The 23,500-nt window shown below is 42.9% G+C and overlaps 1 protein-coding gene across 2 annotated transcripts in view; it reads left to right on the top strand.

The window, feature by feature from the left end:
- enpp6 (ectonucleotide pyrophosphatase/phosphodiesterase 6) overlaps window positions 1-23,500 on the top strand; it is a 92,403-nt gene that overhangs the window by 19,069 nt on the left and 49,834 nt on the right. For both annotated transcript variants that reach the window (XM_080465764.1, XM_080465765.1), the window contains exon 2: window positions 20,308-20,487. In XM_080465764.1, coding sequence (XP_080321890.1) covers window positions 20,308-20,487 — 180 coding nt within the window. The remainder of the gene's footprint in view (window positions 1-20,307; window positions 20,488-23,500) is intronic.

The following is a 23,500-nucleotide window of genomic DNA, read 5'->3' as shown; positions in this document are numbered from 1 at the left end:
GGGCCCGTCAAAGACAACAGACAGAGACAGAAAGGCCTTATGAGGGCAACATGGAAGGTCCGTCGAGGGTGATAGACAATGACAGACGGTTTGGCGATGGTGACATAGAGGGCCTGGTGAGGGCGACAAACGATGATGGACAGAAGGTGACAAACGATGACAGACAGCCTGGTGAGGACGACATGGAGGGCCCGTCGAGGGCAACATGGAGGGCCTGTTGAGGGCAACAAATGATGACAGACAGCCCGGCAAGGGCGACATGGAGGTCAAGCGGCCGCAGACAAAGATGGATGCCCACTGAGAGCGACGGACAGGCTTGATGAGGACAACATGGAGAGCCCGGTGAGGGTGGTGGGTGGCCCGTAAGGGCAACAGTGACTCTGCATGAGCGAGAGATACAGTAAGCGCCACCACCAGTTATTTGACGTGAACTATTTAAGTTGAGTTTATTTATTCGAGTGAAAAGAGCGTTCCGCTGATAGACTGGAGAGCGGATTGGGGCAAGTGAGAAGCATAGGCTGAGGATGCCGAGCTGCACGTTTGAGTGAATTTGAATATGTTGCAAGACGGGTGGAAAGGCCTCTCTAAAAAAAGCTTTGCTCCTGCTCTTTGACGGAGGAGGTGGGTTGCCGGAAGCAGCTAACACCAGAGGTCTGCAACCAAAGGCCTCAACTCCTCTTCTGACCGGACCACAGGGGTCAGACCTTCCCTTGGATCCAGAGACCAGCACCCTGCGTCTGATCTCCCATCCAACAGGGAAAACCAACCAGTTTCCCCAGGACGAGAACGGGGAAACGACACCTCACAGAACTTCTTTGTGCTTTCTTCAACAAGCAGGAAAAGCGAGCGACCAGATCCTCCGGTCTGGACAAGCCAACAACCAGGAGGCTGCAAAGTAAGACTCTCCTGAATCATCAACTTCCTCTTCTTTTCCTCCTGCTGAATGCAGCCAACCACAGTTAGCAGGAGGTGCTCGCTGCCACAGAAGCAGCAGCTTCTCTCCAGCCTGGACAACAACCAAACTCCTTCTTCAAAGACTTCAAGGAAATGGTAGCAAACAACTGGGCAAATACCTGAGATTAGTTAAACCTGATGCTATGCATAGAACCGTTTAACTTTTATGAAGATGTATTAATTCTATTACAGTGAATAAGTTCTATTGATAATGATATTAGGAGTAGGTAACCTGTAAACCAACGTTAGCTCTGCCTGACAGACACAGGGTCTGCATGCTAATCTTTGCTTTACTAACTTGTTAACTTGCAGTCCTACACATATCACATCAAAGACGACATCACACACATAACTGAACACCATCTGACAATTCCAGATGTTTTACAAAGCAAATCGTATTCACATCAACTCATTTTAGAAATTGGCCTTTAACAGAGGAAAGGAAGCAAACGCAAAAGACAAGCTGCCCTTTGTTCTCCCAGCACGTGGTCGAGACTGAGGACAGCCTTCCTGCTCTCTGATAACCTCCATTTGGAATGTAGTTTATTATGATCCGCCATCTTGTTTTGCAGTTTCATCACACGTCTCACACACACACTCCCTCCACCTCTCTCGCTCTCTCTCTCGCTATACACACACAAAGCTGTATATAGGTACTTAGAATCTGTGTTTTATTTGTTTTCATTGTAAATAAATGTAAGATTTGAAATCATACTTGCTGTCTTATTAATGTGCACAAAGGTGAATGAAATGTCGACCTCTTCTATGTCAAGAACTCCAAAAGCCTTCAAGCTTTGCTGTTAATTGTGGTAATTGTAATTAATTTAACTATTAATTCAAATTCCTAATTAACTGTTTAGTATATATTATGAGACTGATATAACTGAATTGGCTATCATTTCCTGTTAGACAGGTGGTGCTCCCAAGGTATCAGATACACTTCAGATAAAATTTTCAATAACATAGTTAATAACTATCTTTGATAATTATTATTCATTATCGATAGCCAAACTCCCAAAATGCAACATAAATGGTACCCTGTGGGTGGACTGCACTACATACATGGTTCCTAGTGATTATTATGAGATAAGAAATCCCTACACTGTTGTGGATGAATGAACTGCCAGTCCGGTCAGGTCACGAGCCCGAGTCAGGTGCTGTCGTCGTGCGGGTTAGGGTTAGGGTTAACCTTAGGGTTAGGGTTAGGGTGCAGAAACCTAACCCTAACCCTAACCCAACCCCCACAAGGAGTGAGAAGGTCCTTTTGCCATTTCTTTTCATTTCAACAAATGGCTTTTCAACCCACATTTACTTTAGCAAGTTTTCTTGTGGTAATAAATTACACGTTTTTAATAAACCAACACATGGGACAAAGATAGAAAGAGCAACATAAACATTCGAGCTGATCTTGCGTGCATTGCTCCTAACAAAACTATAAAACTATTCCTACTCATGAATACTGATATAACTACAGCTACCATTTCATTCTTATCAGTGCAGGCTGATATTTTCTAAATAAACAAGAAAGCAATTGTTTACCTTAACAGAAGACAATCCTTTACTCTGTTGAGCTTCGACTACACGTGTGAAGAAAACAAAGACGAAAAAACAAATGTGCGCCGATTTAATTTACGTTGAGTGGGTCCTTGCACATCACTTCCGGCATTTGCGTGTCGTCTACGTAACTTCCTGCATGTTTGGTCCATCGCGTCCCACAGGTCGGCTTTCGTGTACGTATCTTCCTTCACGTTCAGTCCATTTCGTCACTTCCTGTGGGTCGGCTTCGATGTACGTCACTTCTGGTTCGTCATTTTGCATCATTTCCGTCCATGCTTCCGCATAGCACTATTTCAAGATGGCGGCAACCGAGAAATAAATATGGCGGCGCCCGCAACACCGCCATCTTGGTTTTCCGCACTGGCATCTCTTGGATGCCTCTCGCTTTTAGCAGGGAAACTCCTTCAAGGTCCGTTGCGATGAAGTTTTGAAGCTTCAGGAGCAAAGAGGAGCTTATCAAGATCGCATGGCAAGAAATGGCTTCATGTACAAGGAGAGGAAGGTGTTTCTGGACCACAATTATGCGCCTGAGGTCTTAAAAAAATGCAAAGAATATACGGAGACTGCATCATACATAGCAACAAAGTCAACCACACCTCCTCACTGAGATAAAAGTTTCTGTCAACTCCTTGCTCAGAGTTGCTCTTAGAAACTTCCTGAATCACTTTTAAGGTAAGACTCCTTGCTAGGAATTTTTAGTCACATGATGGCGGTAACTCCAGCTTCTCCCGGAGGAAACGCTCAACAAAAGCGACAATAGATTGTGCGTTTCCCTCCGCTCCTTCCCTGTGGATCCGGACATTCTCCCTCCTCGAGCGGCCCTCCCGAGTCTGTATTCACAAAGCATCCTAAGACTGAAAGTAGCTCTTAGTGACGTCACTCTTAAAAAAAATCTTAGTGTAGCAGGATGGATTTTGCGCCGTCCTCCCTGCTCTCGCTCCCTCACAGCTGGTACACTGATTAGTGGGCGGTGCCCCTGATAGCGCAGTGTATTTAGGCTCCTCCCACACCTGCGCCGCACTCTGACTTGGTGGATGCAGCGGTGTGGCTCGTTGTGTGAGACTGCTGTGAATTGTGCTGTGCGAGTTTCTCCGGCACCTGCTAGGAGTCCTGTGCTGCTCCAAAAGGTGAGCTTGGTTTCCGCCTCCTCTTCTGATTGCTGGGATACACAGCCGTTCATTCTAGGTTGTGTGTCTGCAGCACAGAGCTGGTTTGTTTGGACGCAGATGGTGCTGCGGTCTCTACGCTCCATTCCGGCTCGGCACAAGCTTGTCATTGTCTCCGAAGTAGGTTTGCTTATTCTCTCCCAGCAATAGCGAATCGACCTCTTCACTGTGCCTTTTTTAATTCAATTCAATTCAATTTTATTTGCAAAGCGCTAAATCACATCAACAATCATCTCAAAGCGCTCTTACAATGATAGAGTACAACAGAACCCAACTGAACCCTTCCAAAGCAAGCAGATGTAACAAGCAACAGTGGCCAGGAAAAACTCCCTCGCATGGAGAGAAGTTCATAAGAACTCCCTCTTCAGGAAGAAACCGTGGGGCGGACCTTAGACTCTGGAAGGGCGGCCATCCGCCTTGACCGGTTGGGGGGAGAAGTACATGGGATAGGACAGGGAGAGAGAGGAATAGAAGAGGGAGAGAGAGAGTGGCAGACAGGCGAGATAAGTACAAATACTAAGAAAAGTCTATGATGAGCGTTGGTCTGATGATGAACCAATCAAAGTCTGGAGTTTAAGGGCCGTGCCGTTGCGGTGGGGTCACGGTGCTGTGGTGGGGTCGGGTAGTAGGACCGTCGTAACTCCACTCTGTGAGTCTTGGGTCTGATCCCCTGGATCCTGCTCCCCTCCTGTCAGGGAGAAAAACAGACGGTGGCAGTATCTGGTGGCTACAGTAATGTTGTTACACAGAGAGGAAGAAAGAAAGACAAGAAACCGAAGCTCCAAATGTAGAGTTACTCCCTTTAACGGGAGAGAGAAAATCCCCTCAGCAGTCTAGGCCTATAGCAGCTCAACTTAGTGGTCCTATTTTATTCCTAATGATAAGCTTTATCAAAGAGGAAGGTTTTTAGTCTGCTCTTAAATAAACTAATGGTGTCGGCCCTTCGGACCGAGGCTGGTAGTTGATTTCAGAGTAAAGGAGCCATATGGCTGAAACTCCTGCCTCCTGTTTTAATTTGATGGACTTTAGGGATTACCAACAGTCCTGCATCCTCAGAGCGAAGGGCTCGTGGAGGGTGATACACTTCGAGAAGTTTCTCGATATAGGACGGAGCCTTCTGATGAAGAGTTTTATATGTGATCAGAAGGATCTTGAATTCTATTCTAGATTTAATTGGAAGCCAGTGTAAGGATGCTAAGACTGGGGAGATGTGCTCTCTTCTTCCAGTTCTGGCTAGTAAACGTGCAGCAGCGTTCTGCACTAGCTGTAAGATCCTAACAGAGGAGTTTGGACAGCCTGATATTAGAGAGTTACAATAATCTAATCTTGAAGTCACAAAGGCATGAATAAATTTTTCTGCATCTTTGAAGAACAAGAAGTTTCTAATTTTTGCAATATTCCTTAGATGGAAGAAGGCTGTCCTGGAGACATGTTTAACATGGGAAATAAAGGACAGATCCTGATCAAAAATAACACCCAGGTTCCTAATATCACTGTTAGAGGTTAAGGTAATAACCTAAGGTAATCAGACTATCTGAAAAGTTATCCCTGAGCTTTTTAGGACCTATGATTATAACCTCAGTCTTGGATGTGTTGAGCATTAAGAAGTTGATAGACATCCAGGACTTAACGTCCCTGAGGCAGGACTCTACTTTAACAAGTTGGTCAGCCTGATTGGCTTTAATTGATAAATATAGCTGAGTATCATCTGCATAACAATGAAAGTTAATGTTGTGTTTCCTAATAATATTTCCGAGTGGTAACATATAGAGATTAAACAATATCGGTCCGAGGACGGAGCCTTGTGGTACTCCACACAGGACCCGTTCATGCATTGAAGATTTGTTATTTACATGAACAAATTGAAACCGGTCAGATAAATATGATTTAAACCAGTTTAAGGCTAAGTTTTTAATGCCGACGGCATCTTCTAATCTCCTTAAAAGTATATTATGATCGACAGTATCAAATGCGGCACTGAGGTCCAGAAGAACTAAAACAGATAGAAGACCTCTATCTGAGGCCATTAGAATGTCATTAGTAACTTTTAGCAGTGCAGTCTCTGTACTGTGGTTCATTCTGAAGCCGGACTGAGAGTCCTCTAACAGATTGTTCTCGTGCAGATAATCATTGAGTTGTTTAGCGACTACTTTCTCCAGAACCTTTGACAGGAAAGGAAGGTTGGAGATCGGCCTGTAGTTTGAGAGAAGCCTTGTGTCTAAGTTTGGCTTCTTAATGAAAGGTTTAATAACTGCTAGTTTAAAGGATTGTGGCACATAGCCTATTGTTAGAGACTGGTTAATAATTGCGAGTATAGAATTATTGATTAGTGGCAGTGCCTCTTTCAGAATTCTAGTAGGAATTGGGTCCAACAGGCTAGTAGGCTTGGTTTAGCTTGGTTTAGCTTGGTTTAGCAGAAGAAATAAGGGAATTTAGTTCGACTAGTTGTATTTGCTGAAAGCATTCCAAATGACTGTTAGGTTTAACCAGTTCCTCTGTTATGGGGCTAACGGACGGTCGGGTTTGATGGATGTTATCCCTAAGCGTTGTAATTTTATTTTGAAAGAACTTCATGAAGTCCTCACTACATATATTGATAGGAATGGTGGGCTCGAGGCTATTTTGGTTCTTGGTCAGTTTGGCTACAGTACTGAAAAGAAACCGAGGGTTGTTTTTGTTTTCCTCTATTAAGGATGAGTAGTAATTAGTTCTACTTCTACTCGGAGCTTTCTTATAAGTTTTGAAGCTATCCTTCCAGGCTATATAATCTATGTCTGTTTTTGTTGAACGCCAAGTTCTTTCTAATCTACGGGAGAATTGTTTAAGCTCGCGGGTTGATGAGTTAAACCACGGGGGTGACTTTTCCTGTTTCTTCATTTTCATTTTTTGAGGAGCTATGTCGTCTAGCGTTGTTTTTAGCATATCTGTCAGACTGTTTGTTAGGTATTCAATGTCTGAGCTAGCAACAGTATACGGGTCAGGAAGATTCACTACTGATTCTATAGCAGAGGGAATTCTTTCCTTGAATTTAGTTACTATGTTATCAGAGAGAGAGACCTGGTTAACACGGCTTTAGCCGGAGGTTTATAACTATTTAGAACAAAGTCAAAGGTTATTAAGAAGTGATCTGACAGGAAATCATTGTGAGGAGAGATGGTCAGATGCTCTATATTTAAACCATAAGTTAGAATAAGGTCTAGGGTGTGTAGATGTTTATGAATAGGCCCGTCTACTACCTGAGAGAAACCTAGAGAGCAATGTTCCCTCTAAGCTGCGCGCTTGGGCAATCGCGCACTGCTCGCACATTCTCAGCGCACAAGAAAATCTATGCAGCGCATAAAATAAAATTCAACATAAACGTATTAATTAATATCTAATATTAGTCCTAATCTTATCTAATCAATTAAACCAATAATAATAATAATAATAATAATTTTGTTTTCTGTACTATTTTGCAACGTAACTCAGTGAGTGACAGGTGTCCAGCCAATGATACGATTCGGTTCACTTACGCTACGCAGCCAATCATAGCATTGACACTATTGCCCTGCCCATTCGCGCCGTGCAGGTTAGCTAGCTAACAACAGTGCGGCGGAGTTACGAGACGCAAATACTAACCCCTTATCATGGCGAAACGAACGGGCAGCGACACATCCACTCACCAAGCCATTGTAAAAAAGAAATGCGGTTCTTTTAAGATGGAATGGCTGTCGGAGTATGTTCAAATAGAAGAACAAGCGGTGAAACTGGGTGAGATTTTTTCTTTTTCGAGTGAGAAGGGTCTACTCTGCAAAACATGCCGCGAAGCTAAAGTAGCAAATGAGTTTTCCGAGGGAAAAATGTGGACTGAATGGAAGTTGGACTACCTCAAGCGTCACATTCAGCAGAAAAGTCATTTGAAAGCTGTTGGAATTGTACAAAGACTCAAGATGGGACAGGGGATTGGTACATTATTGCAGGAAAACGCAAAAGACAGAGAGAAAAGGAACGAGCTGTCACACAAAACAAAATCTGACCCCAAGCAAGTTAAAGTTGTCATTGACAACATTTTACTAGCCATCAAAATGAATGCATCAATGCTGTCAGTTCAACAAATCCACGATCACATGGCAAAGTATGTGAGTATACCAGAAAGCTGGCGAAGCAAAAACTATGCCTTTGAATTTGTGAACTCAATCAATGAGACTATGTGCAGTGTTAAAAATGCACCCTGGCATACCCTGATAGTAGATGAGAGCACAGACATATCAGTACACAAAATGCTAGTCCTATATATTAAATACAGGAAGGAAAATGATGTTAACTATAAAACTGTGTTTGGTGGCATCATCAAGCTGACAGAATGCACTGCTCGGGATATTGTGCAGGCAATAACTCAGTTTTACTTCAAACATGGACTGGACCTGCAGAGAATGGTGATGCTGACCTCCGATGGTGCCACAGTAATGCTAGGAAAACACAACGGAGTCGCGGCTTTGTTAAAGCGCCAAATACCACACCTAACCGAACAACATTGTGTGGCCCATAGAGAGGACTTGGGCATTGATGATGCCTGGAAAAATGTACCTATGATGCGAGATGTGGAAACTCTTCTTAGAACTGTGTATTCCACTTTCTCTCGGTCCACTGTGAAGAGGGGCAAAATGGAGGACCTAGCAAAGATTCTTGATGAAGATACACTGTCATTCAGGCCTCTGAATGAAGTGCGATGGCTGTCGCGGCACCAAGCTGTCAATGCTGTTCTGAGGAACTACACTGTGCTTGAAGAATACTGCAAGAGAGAATCCAGTGATAACGGAGATCCAGTGGCAAAGTACTGCTACAAAAAGCTGAGTGATTCAAAGTTCAAGGTTACTGTCACTGCTCTGGGAGATGTTTTGGGTGAGCTAGCACAACTCTGCCTCACTTTGCAAAGACGCAACCTGACTGTGATGGAAGGACATTGCTTTGCCAGAGCAAAGATTGAGAAGTTGCGTTCCCAATACTTGAAGCGGAAGGATGTACAGTGGAGTGACCGTGTCAAAGAGGCAATGGGGACCTCATCAGCTGATGGCAGAAATACTGGTGAGATTACTCTTTTCATTAGTAAGCTCTGTGATCACATGGATGCTCGTTTTCCAGAGTATGAATTAAAGGAGTGGTCTGCATTTGACATTGAAGCACTGAGCTCAGACATCAGTTTTGACTATGGATCAGCAGACATTGCCACACTGGCAAAGAAGTATGAGGCCATTCTCCACCACCCACAGTCTATGGAGGCCATTAACAGTCAATATGCTGAATTCAAGCAAAAACTTAAACAGGGGTCAATCAGCACATTCTCAGATATGGTTGCTGCAGCACTTAGATGTGAGGAGCTAAAGGAGATCTCACAGCTTGTGGATATTTGTGCTACATTTCAAGCTTCCAGTGCAGATTGTGAAAGAGGATTCAGTTTAATGAATCATATCAAAACAGCATCCAGAAATCGTCTTGAAGTGGCACATTTGGACCAGCTGATGCGCATAAAGTCAAAGCAAGAAGCAGACGAAGCCATCAACCTGGACAAAGTGTACAACCATTGGAGAAGTGAGAAGGACAGACGTGAAAAATAAGGTAAAATTTAAGTCAGATTTGTGCATATTCTAGTGACATTTATTAAGATTTTTTACTTATGGATATTAATCATTAAATTATGTTTCTACTAGATAATTTATGGGTAGTAGAAATGATAATAAAAAACTGAGTAATTACATATTTTACAGACAGAGTTACAGGAATTTACACTGTATCACAAGCTACAGCACACGTCATTGTGCAAAATGTGAATGTTTTAATGTGAACAAAATGTTATGTCTGAAAGGTGTATATGTATCATTTCTTCCAGAACAGGACCCTCACACAGGCCACAACAGGACCTCACACAGGCCAAAGCAAGACTCTTCCCATGGCCAAAGCAGGACTCTTCCCATGGCCAAAGCAAGACTCTTCCCATGGCCAAGCAGGACTCTCACATAAAACATACTACACATCTCATGAACAACAAGATTTTTGTCTTTTTCCTTTAAAGTTTGTCAAATCACTTATATTAAAAGTAAACTAGTGAAAATTGCTGCTGTAATTTGATTCTTTTAATAAGCCATGTAACCTGCTATGAGCCAAGGTTTTGAACAGGTGTGATACTGGTGTGTGGCCACAGCGTGCACATCTGATGTTGCTCACAGTGGTCCTCAGTGTGCTCAGGGAGCTTGTGTGTATGCCCAGACACATGAAAAATTAGAGGGAACATTGCTAGAGAGTCAAGTGTAGATCTAAAGCTGTCACTGAAACTATCATTTTCTACGTCAACATGAACATTGAAGTCTCCTACCATGATAACCTTATCTTTAGTCAGGGCTAGATCTGACAAAAATTCAGAGAATTCAGTTAAAAAAGTTGAATAAGGTCCAGGAGGACAATAAATGATTACAAATTCTACAGAATTTACTATTTTATTTGACGGGTGTCGCATGGTCATGCTCAGACTCTCAAAAGAACGAAAGTAGGATTTTGGGTTAATATTAATTAGTAACTGAGAAATATAGATGGCTGCCACGTCCCCTCCTCGACCACTTTCACGAGCTATTTGAGTGTTAGTATGACTTGGAGGGGAGGCTTCATTTAGACTAGCATACTCATCTTTACGTAGCCAGGTTTCTGTTAATCCAAAGAGATCAATGTTGTGTTCGGTTATCAGATAACAGCGAAACCTGTGATTCCTTTTAATCCCTTTTCATTACATTAACTATCTCCTGGGGCGAAATTCCCCAGGTGGCATTGTTTGCAACCAGATTAATAAAAACAACCCCACCACCCTGCCACATTAGAATTTTTCCTATCTTAAGCCCTAAGAGTGCTCCTAAGGTGAAAAACCACCTCTAAGAAGCCTACATAAGAGTTTCTTAAACAGACAAGATGACGGAAAGAAGGAAAGACGTTCTCCGTTTGTTTAACGGCAACAATTTAATGACATGCTACCAGCTCGATCGTGCAGGAATAATGCTTGTTGTCGACCTCGTCAGGGATGAGCTTACTTCACCGACACAGCGAAGCAACGCAATAACGCCCGAGATGAAGGTGATAACAACATACCTCGCCACAGGGAAGATGCAGCAGTGTAGCGGTGATGACTGGGTCTGTCCCAACCCTCCGTCAGCAGAGTGATCAGTCTGACCGTTACGGCGCTTTCACAGCCCCACATCGTTACACAATTTATTTGCTTTCGAGTAGATGCTCACTCATTGCAGGCAAACAAACGGGCATTCATGGACATAGCGGGTTTCCCTGGTGTTGTTAGTGTCATTGATGGCACTGACATCTGCATAACGGCACCGTCACAAGACGAGGCTGTTTATGTCAACAGAAAATGCTACCACAGCATCACAGCATTGTTTTTTTCTTTTTTACTTTTTATTTATTCAGAACATTTTTCAATCGGAACAGAACAGTGAGGTGTACTTCACCTGAAGACAAGGACAGATACAGAGCAATCAAATACTAATAATTGAAAAATAAATAAATAAATAAAATCACACCTACAAGCAAAAATAATCAACAAACATATCAAAATAGAGGAGGCGTCTCGGGCCCATTCAGTTTTATCAAAATTGGTTCCCAAAATTTCTCAAATTTTTCAAACTTCAATTTTAGCCTTGCTGTAATCCTTTCCATGATGCATAAGTTTATGATTTTGTGTCTCCATTGTATTATTCTGGGCGGTTGTGTATTCATCCATGAAGCTGTGATCGTCTTTTTTGATACCAAGAGCATCACTCTCAGCAGGTAGCTGCAATCTCTATCAAACATATTTTCCGGTTGAATGCCTAACACCTAAAGAGCTGGAAAATAATAGGTTTAACACCTACTAGTTTCTCTATTTCCTTTTCTATACCTCTCCAGAACTCCACTATCTTAGGCCAATCCCAATATATATATATATATATATATAAAGTCCCCAACCACTCCACAGTTCCTCCAACATAGATTAGATGTGTTGTTATATTTTTCTGTGGTAGTTGGGGTTATTTTACCTTCCAATCCAATTCCCTCCATGATGGACTATTTGTTAGTTTATGTCCTGAAGTGAAAGTGTCCTCCCAATCTTCGTCCGTTATTATAATGTTCGCTTCAAGATGCCATTTTTCTTTTTCATTATTGTTTCCGGATAATTATTTTTGTAGTGCTTTATAAATCTTTGAAATCGGTCCCTTTTTGCATGTATACGACATGAACAATTCTTCTACTTTGGTTGGTTCTTCACACATTTTTTCCCACTCTTTATGCTTCTGGAGATAATGTCTCAATTGCAAATATTTGTAAAAGTCACTGTTTGGTAAATTGAATTCCTGTTTGAGTTGTTCAAATGATTTTACGATTTGTCCCTTAAAGATTTCCTTCCATCCATCCATCCATTTTCTCCTGCTTATCCGGATCGCGGGGGTGGCAGTCTGAGCACTGCCACCCAGATCACATTGCACCAATTAAGAACCTTTCCTGCGGGTGGTGAGCCCACGGGAAGGTGGCGCCCGGCGTGAGACATGAACCCACTACCTTGAGATTGCGAGTCTCATGCTCTACCAACCGTGGGCCCCTTAAAGATTTGTGCAATGAATATTAACCCTTACACAGATTGTTTTTAATGCAAACTGTATGGTTGTGGACGTCGTGGCAAAACGGCCAGGTTCAACGCACGACTCCCGGAGTCTGAGAGGTCTGGGTCTGAGAAGTCCTGGTCTGAGAGCGGGTTGAGACAGCTGTTTGAAGGACGCTACGTGCCAGCTGGATGCCACTTGTTAGAGGACAGTGGTTACCCGTGCAAACCTTGGCTTCTCACTCCTTACCTTCGTCCAGAAGGCCACAACTGAATTACAACAGGTAAATAATGTTAAATTATAGCCTATAATGCATTGACATTAAGGAGCAGCTGGTTTATTTAAATGTCTCCCTAAAACAATTTACAGTCATCTATGATTATTTACAATTTCCAGCTCTTGTGTGCAACTGCTTTATTTTTTGTTTTGTATGTGCATAGGGCCCATAAGAAAACACAAGCGATGGTTGAGGGTATTGGACAGTTAAAACAGAGATTCCATGTGTTGCACGGGGAAGTGAGGCTGTCACCAGGAAAGGTCTGCCAAGTGATAATCGCCTGTGCAGTACTTCACAATATCTGCAAGGCCAGGCACCTTCCCGAACCTCCCGAGGAAGGGCAGGACAGCAGTGATGAGGATGGTGACGAAAATGTTCTGCAACTGTAGCAGGAGGGCAAATTCGCGCTGACAGGGAATCCGTACAGAGCTGAATTTACACAGTTGCACTTTAGGTAATTTCCAATCAGTGACTGCATTGAACCAATATATATGTAAACAGTGAAACGTGTTAAAGTAAATCACAAGATGCATCATTTATTTGTCAGCCAATTAATTTTTCAAATGCTCAATTTTGAGCCTGTAATACTCCTCCTGGAGGAGAAGGACTTTTTTGTGCTGTTTAAGAAAATCCATGTCTGCTTCCAACTTCTCCTGCAGGGATGTTGGCGAGGAAGCAGCAGCAGGAGGAGGAGGACGAGGAGGAGGCATCTCAGGCTGATCGTGGTCCTGTGACGTGGAAGGCCCCGGTTCCTCTGATGGCTCAGAGCTGTAGATAAGAGAAGATATTCAGCCTTGGTCATTATTGCAGATTTTTTATTTCTTTTCCTGCATTCCACATGGCTACATAAAACCTTAAAAATATAACTGATTTCCATTTTATTTATATTACACCAATTACAACAATAAGTCTTGTCACAGCGCTCATCACAATATATTGAATTTTTCAGAGAAAACCCAACAAATCCACCTGAAAATAGACTATGCATCCGACTGTAAATAAATGTTTTTCTCTTTATGTTCTCTGGTGAAAATCAATTTGTCCTACCTTTGACGCAGTTCTGCCAGCTGAATCAATGAGCTATCAATACCCTCCTCCAGGCCACTGATGCTGGTGTCAGACCTTCCCAACACACTAAACAGTGTCTGCCAGCTGGGACAGCGGTTTAGCTGGTGATCCACCCACTAAAGAGTTCAGTAAATGAGCATATCAAATTCACAAACATTCATACAAATTAATATCAAAGAAAGTGATGTCAGCAGTCATAGCTTTAATGGTATATACTACAACATTCACCTGTTTGAGAAGAACTTCGTTTGAATGCTGCAATCTCCGCTCTGGCTTTCGACTGCAGCACGTACCAGTGCTTCTCACACTCGTCACTTGTGCGTACAAGGAGAAGGAACGAGGCATTGAGTTGTTGGGCAATGCGCTGCCAGGTCTGCCTCTATTCCCTTGTGCAGTGATCCCGGGACCTAGTTTACTTCTTAATATGGTTTTATTTTCCTCCACGAGCTGTGCTAACAGCAGGCACTGCTCTTCTGTCCAGTTGGGCTTTCTAGTTTTTTTTTTTGGTTTCCGTTCCATTCCGGTTTGTTTTGTTTGTTTTCATCATTCTTCCAAGTCTAATCTCTTTTTAGAAGAGCTCCACCAATCACAGTAATTGGTGACAGCTGCGTCGCGTCCACCATTAATATCAAATACATTAAGTGGAAAAAATAACCAGCGTGGACAGAAAAGACAACAATAATCAAATCAATATAATAATTGGCAGGTGAATCAGGTAAGTTCAATCATTTTTGAGCTGTGTACACATTAAGCACCAAGCAGAGACAAAAAAAACAAACACCCCTTCAAAATATTTACTTTTTTCACACCTTCAAAGAAATTGTACGCACAGTGAGTGGCACCACTGATTAAACAAACAGAGAACATCTTGTCTGTTTAAGAAACTCCTCGGCTTCTTAAAAGTCCTCCTCAGTACTCTTAGCGGTTTTCCACCTTAGGGGCTCTCTTAGGGCTTAGGATGCTTTGTGAATTACTTTTATCTTAGTAAGGAAACCTTCTAAGAAAAGTCTTAAATTTTGAGGAATTGTAATATTTTTCTTAAGAGTGACCTCACAACGAGCTACTTTCAGCGTTAGGATGCTTTGTGAATACGGACAAGGAGCACAGAGGCTTTTTTCTGTCTTCCTTTCTCTAACAACCAATCACAGCTTTCAGCAGGCTGCATCATACAAAGCAATGGGGTCAAACACACCTCCTCACTAAGATAAAAGTTGCTGTCAACTCCTTGCTAAGAGTTACTCTTAGACACTTACTGAATCACTTTTAAGCTAAGAATTCCTTGCTAGGAACTTTAAGGCTAAGATAGGAGCTCCCTGAGACGCTTTGTGACCGTGATTCTGGTCTCTATTTTGAAGCTCCAGGAGCTCCACCGTGGCTTCCTCCAAGTTCTGGGTGTGATTCTCTGACTCCACGATCCATGTTTCCACGTGATCTATCCTGGTATTAGTCTTCTTTATTTCGTCTTTAATTTCTTTCAGGGTTTCGGTGCTCTCATGGCAAAATTCCTGAATCTCTTGCAGAATTGTTTCCAGGCCTTTCAGCTGGTGTTGATTTTCCCTCGTGGCTCGTTCGTGCTGCTTCGTTAGCTTCATTGGTAACACCTGTTGACTCCGCTAGCTACTCTGGCTATGATGCTAGCTCTGCTAACTCACGTGCAAGCAGTGAAGTCAGCATTTTTAGTCGACTTTCTGTTTTTGTCCTCTGCTGTTACTTATAGTGATGAGTAAGAGAGGAGGCCTGGCCTTTTCGGCTTGGTCCCTAATAATAAAAAAACTAACAAAATACAATGGGGTCCTGGCCTTTCTTGCTCGGTCCCTAATAAATATGGTGTGGTAGTAGGTTGTATGTAGTATGTAGTAGTATGGTAGTAGGGTGTGGCAGCTCCAATCTTAATGTGGTCAAATGTATTTCAGACCAAGAACAAACATAAAATATATATTACTATTCCTTCAGATTGAAGAGTATAAAGAGATACACCTTCCCTGAATGTTTCATTGAGATATCTTGATTATTAAAGAAACTACAAGTGTTTTTAAGTAAAAAGTTATGTTTTTGGTCACAGATTTGTGTACCAATTACCAATTTAAAAAATCGCACTAATTAGTACTTCTTTTGCCTATAAATTCCTTATTTGCTAAGATACCTGAATGGTTTGATGTCATTTTCTTTTGTTTTTCCAGTGGTACCAGTTATATTCAATTTATTTGGCTTTTAAATTTTTCTTCACATACCTACTAAATGTTTTATGTCACCTTTTAGAGACTTTGTGGATATTCTCTGGTTATAAAATCAACAGTGGCATGAGTGGCTTATTACTGTTGAATAAAGAAAGAGAGGGTCCACCAGTCCATGCAAAGCCATTGCCATAGAGGGATTCACTTACTTATGAATTAACCCATTTTCTGAATTGTTTCGGAGGAATATCATTTTATCAGTTGAGTTCCTCTGAATCATGTTATGTATTTATTTTTTGCACTTTGTTTTGAAGAAAATATTATTTTCATGACACACAGCTTGTCACTAGGTCAAATGTCACCTAATGATAATATAGAAATAATAATAATAGTCATAAAAGAATGAATAAAGTCCTATTAAATAATAACAAAAAGGTGGAGGGGGGTGGGGTGTTTAAAACAAACCTTTTTTAAAAAAAAAAAACTGTACATGGATACCAATGGATGTTATAATCCCAAGAAGGTAACTAATGGTCGTGGTTCAAACCTTGGTTCCCTCTGTATAAAATTCAAAACAACAAACAATTTGAACTGGTTTTTTGATTTATAAATAAGCTTTGTATCAGATGTACATCTCAGGCCAAGTCTGTATGATATAAAACAATCTCCAACAGGTTAAAACATATCAACAAAAGGTTTCAAAAATGTAATTCACGCCGCCAATCGAAAACCTGCCAAACAAGCGTAGAAACAAGATGGTGGAAATAAAATCATATGCTGTTACTGATTTTGCAAATGAAACGGAACAGAAATATTAATTTCCATGTTGCAGAAATGCAATTCATATGAAATAGATAACCTAATTATTCTCAAATACCCAAAACCTCTAAAAACTGTTTTTTCTTTGAACCTCTAAAAACTGTTATTTCTTCCAATCCATTCTATTATCTTTCATGCATGTTCTGCGCAGTGTGGTACTTCTTGAAGTAATGCACATGTTGTGGCACATCACACTTTTCACACACAAAAGATGCATGTCTGTCACATTTCTTGCATTGCTTGTACCTGCTACCAGTGTTGCAGGGCCAGTGCTTGAGATTATCAAACCTGATGGCATCAGTTGTGGCCACCACCATTGAAGATCTTCTGCCCTGCCAACTTGGCTTTGTTCAATAGCACGGGAGGAGGGTCTAGGCTACCAGCCTCTGGAGTAGAGGAGAACTTGTCCCTGCTGAATGACGAAACAAGCATGATAGATGCATGAATGTGCCATGTTTTGTTTGATGACTCATCTATATCATCCTTTGTACAGCGTCGTACCGCATTTGTAGAAAGTTCTGTAAAGGGAACGTTATGGAACTGATTATGGCACAGCGTGCCACAGCTGCCATAGCCTCTCAGGGTCATCCACCAGGGACAGTGTTCTGAAGACATTGTCACCATGAAACTTGACTCCAAGTGGCACAGCTTTCTCTGCCAAACCTGAATTTATTTAGCTAGGAAAAGTATTCTACGAGGACTAAAATGAGACATTGTACATTATTCTACAAGTAAATTAGTAAGTTCTAAAAGTAAATTATGAGGAATCCTGCAGACAGTGTTTTAAATTAGTTAGCCACAAGCTATGTGCCCACTGGCAACTTATGTTGCCACTCACAGAAATAAGCCCAAGAACCAAAGAATATTTATCCCAGGTACAATTTTTGGGGGGAGGGTTACTCTAGAGACTTGAATGATTAAATATTTGTGAATAGGTCTGGGGTAAAATCACAAGAAATATATGAAAATGACCTATTTCCAGGAGGATTTGCATTGGCCATGTCTTCAGCCAAAAGGAGCAGGAAGCAGATGATGTCATGTGACAGGAAGCACTTGGAAACTATTTATTTTTAAGCCAAAACCTTTTTCTAAGTTGTCTACTAGCATATAAGTGGAAAAAGTGGCATTAGTACCTTTGAGAGTTTTTAATGTGAGTAGAAAATGACAGTGATTCACATCGGCAACAATTGTTGCTAGTGAGGGATAAATAGTTGATTGGGATGATGTTGCCATTGTCTGGGTATTTTAACCTATGACCCCATGGTGAAAGAAATAGGGGAATCTTTGGAGAGATGGAGCGTGAGGCCTATCTCCAGGTTAAGACGTTACCACCCACAACAACACTACAGACTATACCCCACCCCCCTCCACCTTTTTGTTATTTAATATGACTTTATTTATTCTTTTATGACTATATTATTATTATTATTTCTATACTCTCCAGGAGTACACTGACACAGTCACTGCCTACATCGCCAAGTGCACGGACGATGTAACGCACCTCAAAAGTATCACTGTTCGGGCCAACCAGAAGCCGTGGCTGTCAAGGGAGGTCTACAGGCTTCTGAAAGTTCGGAACGACGCCTTCAGAGCAGGAGACCAGGTAGGCCTCAGGACAGCCAGGGCCAACCTGTCACGCAACATCAGAGAGGCTAAGAGGCAATACTCCAAGAGGATTGCTCACAAATTTAGTTACAGCAGAGACTCACACAGCCTGTGGCGAGGAACACAGGCCATCCAAGACTACAAACCCTCACCGCAGACGGGCAACAGCACCACTGCTGTGCTGAACAAGCTGAATAGGTTCTTCGCTCGGTTCGAGGCGCACAACAGCATGCCAGCACAGAAGTCCACACCTCCTCCGGGCGACCAGGCGATCATGCTGTTGAAGGACAGTGTGAGGAGAACACTCCGCAGGATCAACGCCCGCAAAGCTCCTGGTCCTGACAAAATACCTGTCCGGGTGCTGAGAGACTGTGGGCGAACCCACGGATGTCCTCACAGACATCTTCAACATCTCGCTGAGTCAGGCTATTGTCCCCACATACCTCAAAGCCACCACCAGCATCCGGGTCCCAAAGAAGTCGCCACACTCCTGCCCCAACTACTACCATCCGGTTGCACTTACCCCCATCCTCATGAAGTGCTTCGAACGGTTAGTTATGGGAAAACATCAAGGGCCCCCCCCCTCCCTGCCCTTTCCAGTTTGCATCTCGGTCAAACCGCTCAACCGATGATGCCATCGCCACCATCCTTCACACGGCCTTAACACATCTGGACAAAAAAGACTCTTATGTTAGAAGGCTGTTCATTGACTTCAGTTCAGCTATCAACACAATCATCCCCTAACAGTTGATCGCCAAACTGGACCGGCTGGGTCTGAACACGACGCTGTGCAACTGGCTTCTGGACTTCCTGCCTGGGAGACCACAAGCAGTACGGGTTGGCAGCAACACATCAAGCACCATCATTCTGAACACGGGGGCCCTCCCCATGTGTACTGAGCCCCCTCCTCTTCACCCTGCTGATCCATGACTGCACATCGTCGCACAGCTCCAACCTCCATCAAGTTTGCGGACGACATGTCCGTGGTGGGTCTCATCAGCAATGCCGATGAGACGAACTACAGCCGATGTGGAGCCACAACAATCTCTTCCTGAACGTGGAGAAATCAAAGGAGATGGTTGTGGACATCAGGAGAGCACGCACCCAGCACTCCCCTCTGTCCATCAACGGTGCTGCTGTAGAGAGGGTGAGCAGCACCAAGTTCCTGGGTGTTCACATCACAGAGGACCTCTCCTGGACCATCAACACCACATCCCTGGCCAAGAAAGCTCACCAGCGCCTCTACTTTCTCCGCAAGCTTAGAAAAGCCAGAGCCCCGCACCCCATCATGTGCACCTTCTACAGAGGCGCCATCGAGTCACTCATGACCAGCTGCATCACGGTGTGGCACGGCACCTGCACCACAGCCTGCCGCAGAACCCTCCAGCGCATCGTGAGAGCAGCTGAGAAGATCATTGGTGCCTCTCTCCCCGCCCTCCAAGACATCTATGCCACCCGCCTCACCCGCCTTTTATCTGGATATTCCTAATAATTTCGATAAGTGAGGAAATTGGTACGCTGTTCCAGTGCATGTAGGAATGTTAAAAACTTCCGACGTTCTGGAGAGAGGTACTTGGACTGATCTCTAGATTGACAGAGTGTTATTCCTTTTTTTTTTTTCTTTCCCCTTGTCCTGTTCGGCAGCTTGGGCGAAAATTGCAGCCGTCACGACCAGCGGCGCGACGCTGGCACCGACCGGCATTGTGACACCAGTGTGCGCTCCGGTGCCACTTCACCGGGCCGACTTTTGCTCTCTCAGAACCAACACGGAAGTTGCAGTTGCAGCTCTGTGGCTGCAAAAATAAAAATTAAATAACTAAACAACAAAGGATTCATAAGTTCTAGATCAGCCGCCCCGGCTGACATTACTGTTGCAGCGTCACATATCTGCGGAGTTCGAAACCCCACCTACACTTTAACCCTCCCCTCTGCGGTCGAAACGCGACCCAGTTTGCTGTACTCCTCCAAAACCGCTCCGTTCCTTCCCTGCACTTTTTATGCAGTGGAAAAGTGGCTATTGTGTTTCATGTGTTTCTGGAACTCTGCAGAAATCGGTTGATGTGGTTTTTGTTTTTCAGGCCGTCACAGTGAAACACATCACATGACTGGTAACTACATGTGGAATGAAGACTCCAACAAAGAGTTTCTCATCGGCACCAATGCTGAGAGCCTATTACCTCTGTGGTGGGATGGTTCAGAGCCGCTGTGGGTCAGTCTTCAAAAGCAGGGGAAGAAGGTTTTCATGTACTACTGGCCTGGTGAGTACACACACAGAACAAAAGCTGTCTGCACTGTAGTGTCTTTGTTATGTTTATGTTTAATTGATATGAATCATCTGGTGCTGACCAGTACCAGATATCAGTGTGGTCCCTAAGGCAAAAAGTATGCCCACCCCTGTCTTAGGCCTTGTTTACACGACAACGAATTTGAGTGTATCCACAAAACTTTCTTCAGTTTTGGGGGGTCCGTTTACACGGCACCAGTGTGCGGATGCACTGTATCTGCAAAGTTTTTAATCCGGCTCCCAAGGTGGAAAGATTCTTTCACGGTGCAAATCCCTCCTGCAGAGACTGGTGGAGGTTACAGAGTCTGTTACTGCGCATGCACATCTCTCCCCATCCCTCCTGCTCATTCACTTGTAAACAAACATGGTGGCCACTTAGTGGTACGACCCGCGGTCTATATTCTAGTTTTATTGTCCAGATCAGTAGTTTAATTGTTGAGAATTACCCCTGATAGCATCCGATGTGTCATCAGTCCATGTGGATGTCAGGTTCTCTCCGTTTTCTTCTGGATTATAGTGTTTTTTTCTCTGCACACATTTGTGTAGTTTCATTACAAAATCAAGCAACAGCGCCCTCCAGTGGCCCGGCATACTAACTATTTTGTTGTCTCTGTTGCAGTATAAACGCACTCCTTGTTTTTAAACGGATTAGGTGTTGTCACGTGAAATGTTGTCGTGTAAACAGGGCCTTAGAGAAAGGGGTGTGACCAGGAAACCTCTTATGGCCTGCAGGACAACTGAAAATTTTTCATCAGGATCAGTTCTTGTTGCTGTAGTTCAGTGAGCAAGTTATTCTAGACTGCTGGGGCAAAGAACATAAAACCTTTTTGCCAAGTTCAGTCAATAAAATAATGCCATTTGAGTGCAGACAATAATTGCTAGTTTTAAGTAACATATGCCCACATAGGTAAGAGGGGAGCAGGACAAGGATGAAATTATAAATAAAATTGTACCAGTGTGTGTGAGTCGACACGCGGTCAGGGAGGGCCACTGAACTCTGGCATACAAGATGCAATGATGAGTTAATACTTTGCAGCCTGTGACAAACTTCCAAGAGCCATGGTACACAGTGATGAACCTCCAAAAGCCATGGTACATAGTGATGAACCTCCAGGAGACATCGTATATAGTGATGAATCTCCAAGAGACATCGTACATAGTGATGAACCTCAAAAAGCCATGGTACACAGTGTCCAGGCAATGCAAGCATTGGGCAGGTGCATGCATATACAGCAGATCACCAAAGTCAAACAATTGAAGGAATGTTGCCTCTACCATTTCTTAATTGGCTGCATAGGCAAAAAAAAAAGGATTTGTTTCTTAAATAGCTTGAGCTTAAGCTTCTTTACAAGGGTTTGAACATAAAATCTAAAATGTTAATGTTCATCAATTAAAATATCAACATACTTGTGACATGTCACTTGTTCAGTCGTCTCTGTACAGTTTTAAAACAGCATAATTTAGTTTTTTTGAGGAATTCAACAGATGTTTCAAACCAAACAGATGTAGTTGTACAGTGTAAAAGACAGCCTGCAGAGACTCAAGTGATTGAGCAATGGCAGCACAACAGCAGTAAATAACAGCATTCTCAATGAAAATTAAGCTGCATATGTGGAATGTTATGACCCAGGTTGTTGTCATAAATAGTAAATAAAAGTGGAAGCAGGACAGAACCTTGCGAGACTCCTGAGGCCTGAGGTACTACGAAGTTGGATTTTCATTTATCGAGATAACTTCAAGGATTAACCCTAGGTTTTCTGAACTACGACGTTCGCTCACTTCTCACCGGGATAAATCACCCCGGCAACTTGCTCTGAATTTCTAACCTACTCCGGAGCAGATTATGTTCTCAATAAGCGGTCAGAGCTCCGCCTCCAAACCAATCAGATCTTATGGAAAATGACCTTTCCATTCATAAATGATGGTGATTGGCGGGGAAGGTTCAGCACTGAGCTGCAGCAGAGAGGAGATGAGAAATTTATTTAGAGCGATCTTTTTGACATAATAAAATAAATCCTTGTCTCTGAGGCTTTGAAGGATGTTTTTATTCTTGACTTGTTCCAAGTTTGTTTATCTCCACGAGGGTTGATCTGTAATAATGAGGTCAATGATCACACCTGACACAACTGCAGAAACATGAAACTATGGAACACAGAACTTCTGGTGTCGTCACGGTGATGAATTAATATTCCAACACAAAACATTCTCACAAGAGAAACTCAGCCTCAAAACAACTGGATGGAAAATCTAAACTAAAAGAAGAGCAGTGAGGAAGTTCAGCCAGAAACGATTCTGCTGTAAAAAAAAGTGAAACTGAGTGATCACAGTGCCGTGCTGTTCATTTATATCGCTGATTGAAATGAATGTCGTATAATCTCACGAAGTCATGGAATGTTCTGGCTTTGGCTGCAGCAGCAGTGTTGCTTTTAGCCTGATAGATGTGTTTTAATTCTTAATTTTCTCAGCGAATAACTGATCCTTCAGTCATCTGTAAACTGTGCTGCAGAGTTTCTCCGTGTGCGTGATTGTCAGCTGCAAACTCCGCCCCTTTCATGTGAACGCACACACGTAGGTTGGGTTTGAACCAGCGAGTTGATAACCAGCTTCGTAGTAATGATCATCAGGATCGCGCACATCTCGATAAGTCAACCCAGGAAACAGGCCTCTGATGTGCCATATAATACAACAGAGACTATGGCTGTTTCTCAATATGAGTACCTGTCTGTGCTTGCGTTTTCACGTACTTGTGAAACGTCATCTTTCGGAGACTTAAGTACTGAGCCATGCATGAAATACCCGGATGTGTACTCCCTCCACCCAAATTATCAAGGATGCATCCAGACCAGACTTGTGTAGACTTGGGAAGCCAAATTGCTCATAACGCATTTGGCAAAAAATGGCGGAAATATGTTCTTGCGTCTTACAAGTCCGTACTTTCGAGAACGTAATTGCAAGTATGTACTCTATAAGTATGTGAGTACTTAACC

The sequence above is a fragment of the Lipophrys pholis genome, assembly GCF_963383615.2.
Source record: "Lipophrys pholis genome assembly, chromosome: 6".
Taxonomy (NCBI): Eukaryota; Metazoa; Chordata; class Actinopteri; order Blenniiformes; family Blenniidae; genus Lipophrys; species Lipophrys pholis.
The sequence above is the reverse complement of the archived record's forward strand: the minus strand, read 5'-3'. Positions and strand labels throughout refer to the sequence as shown.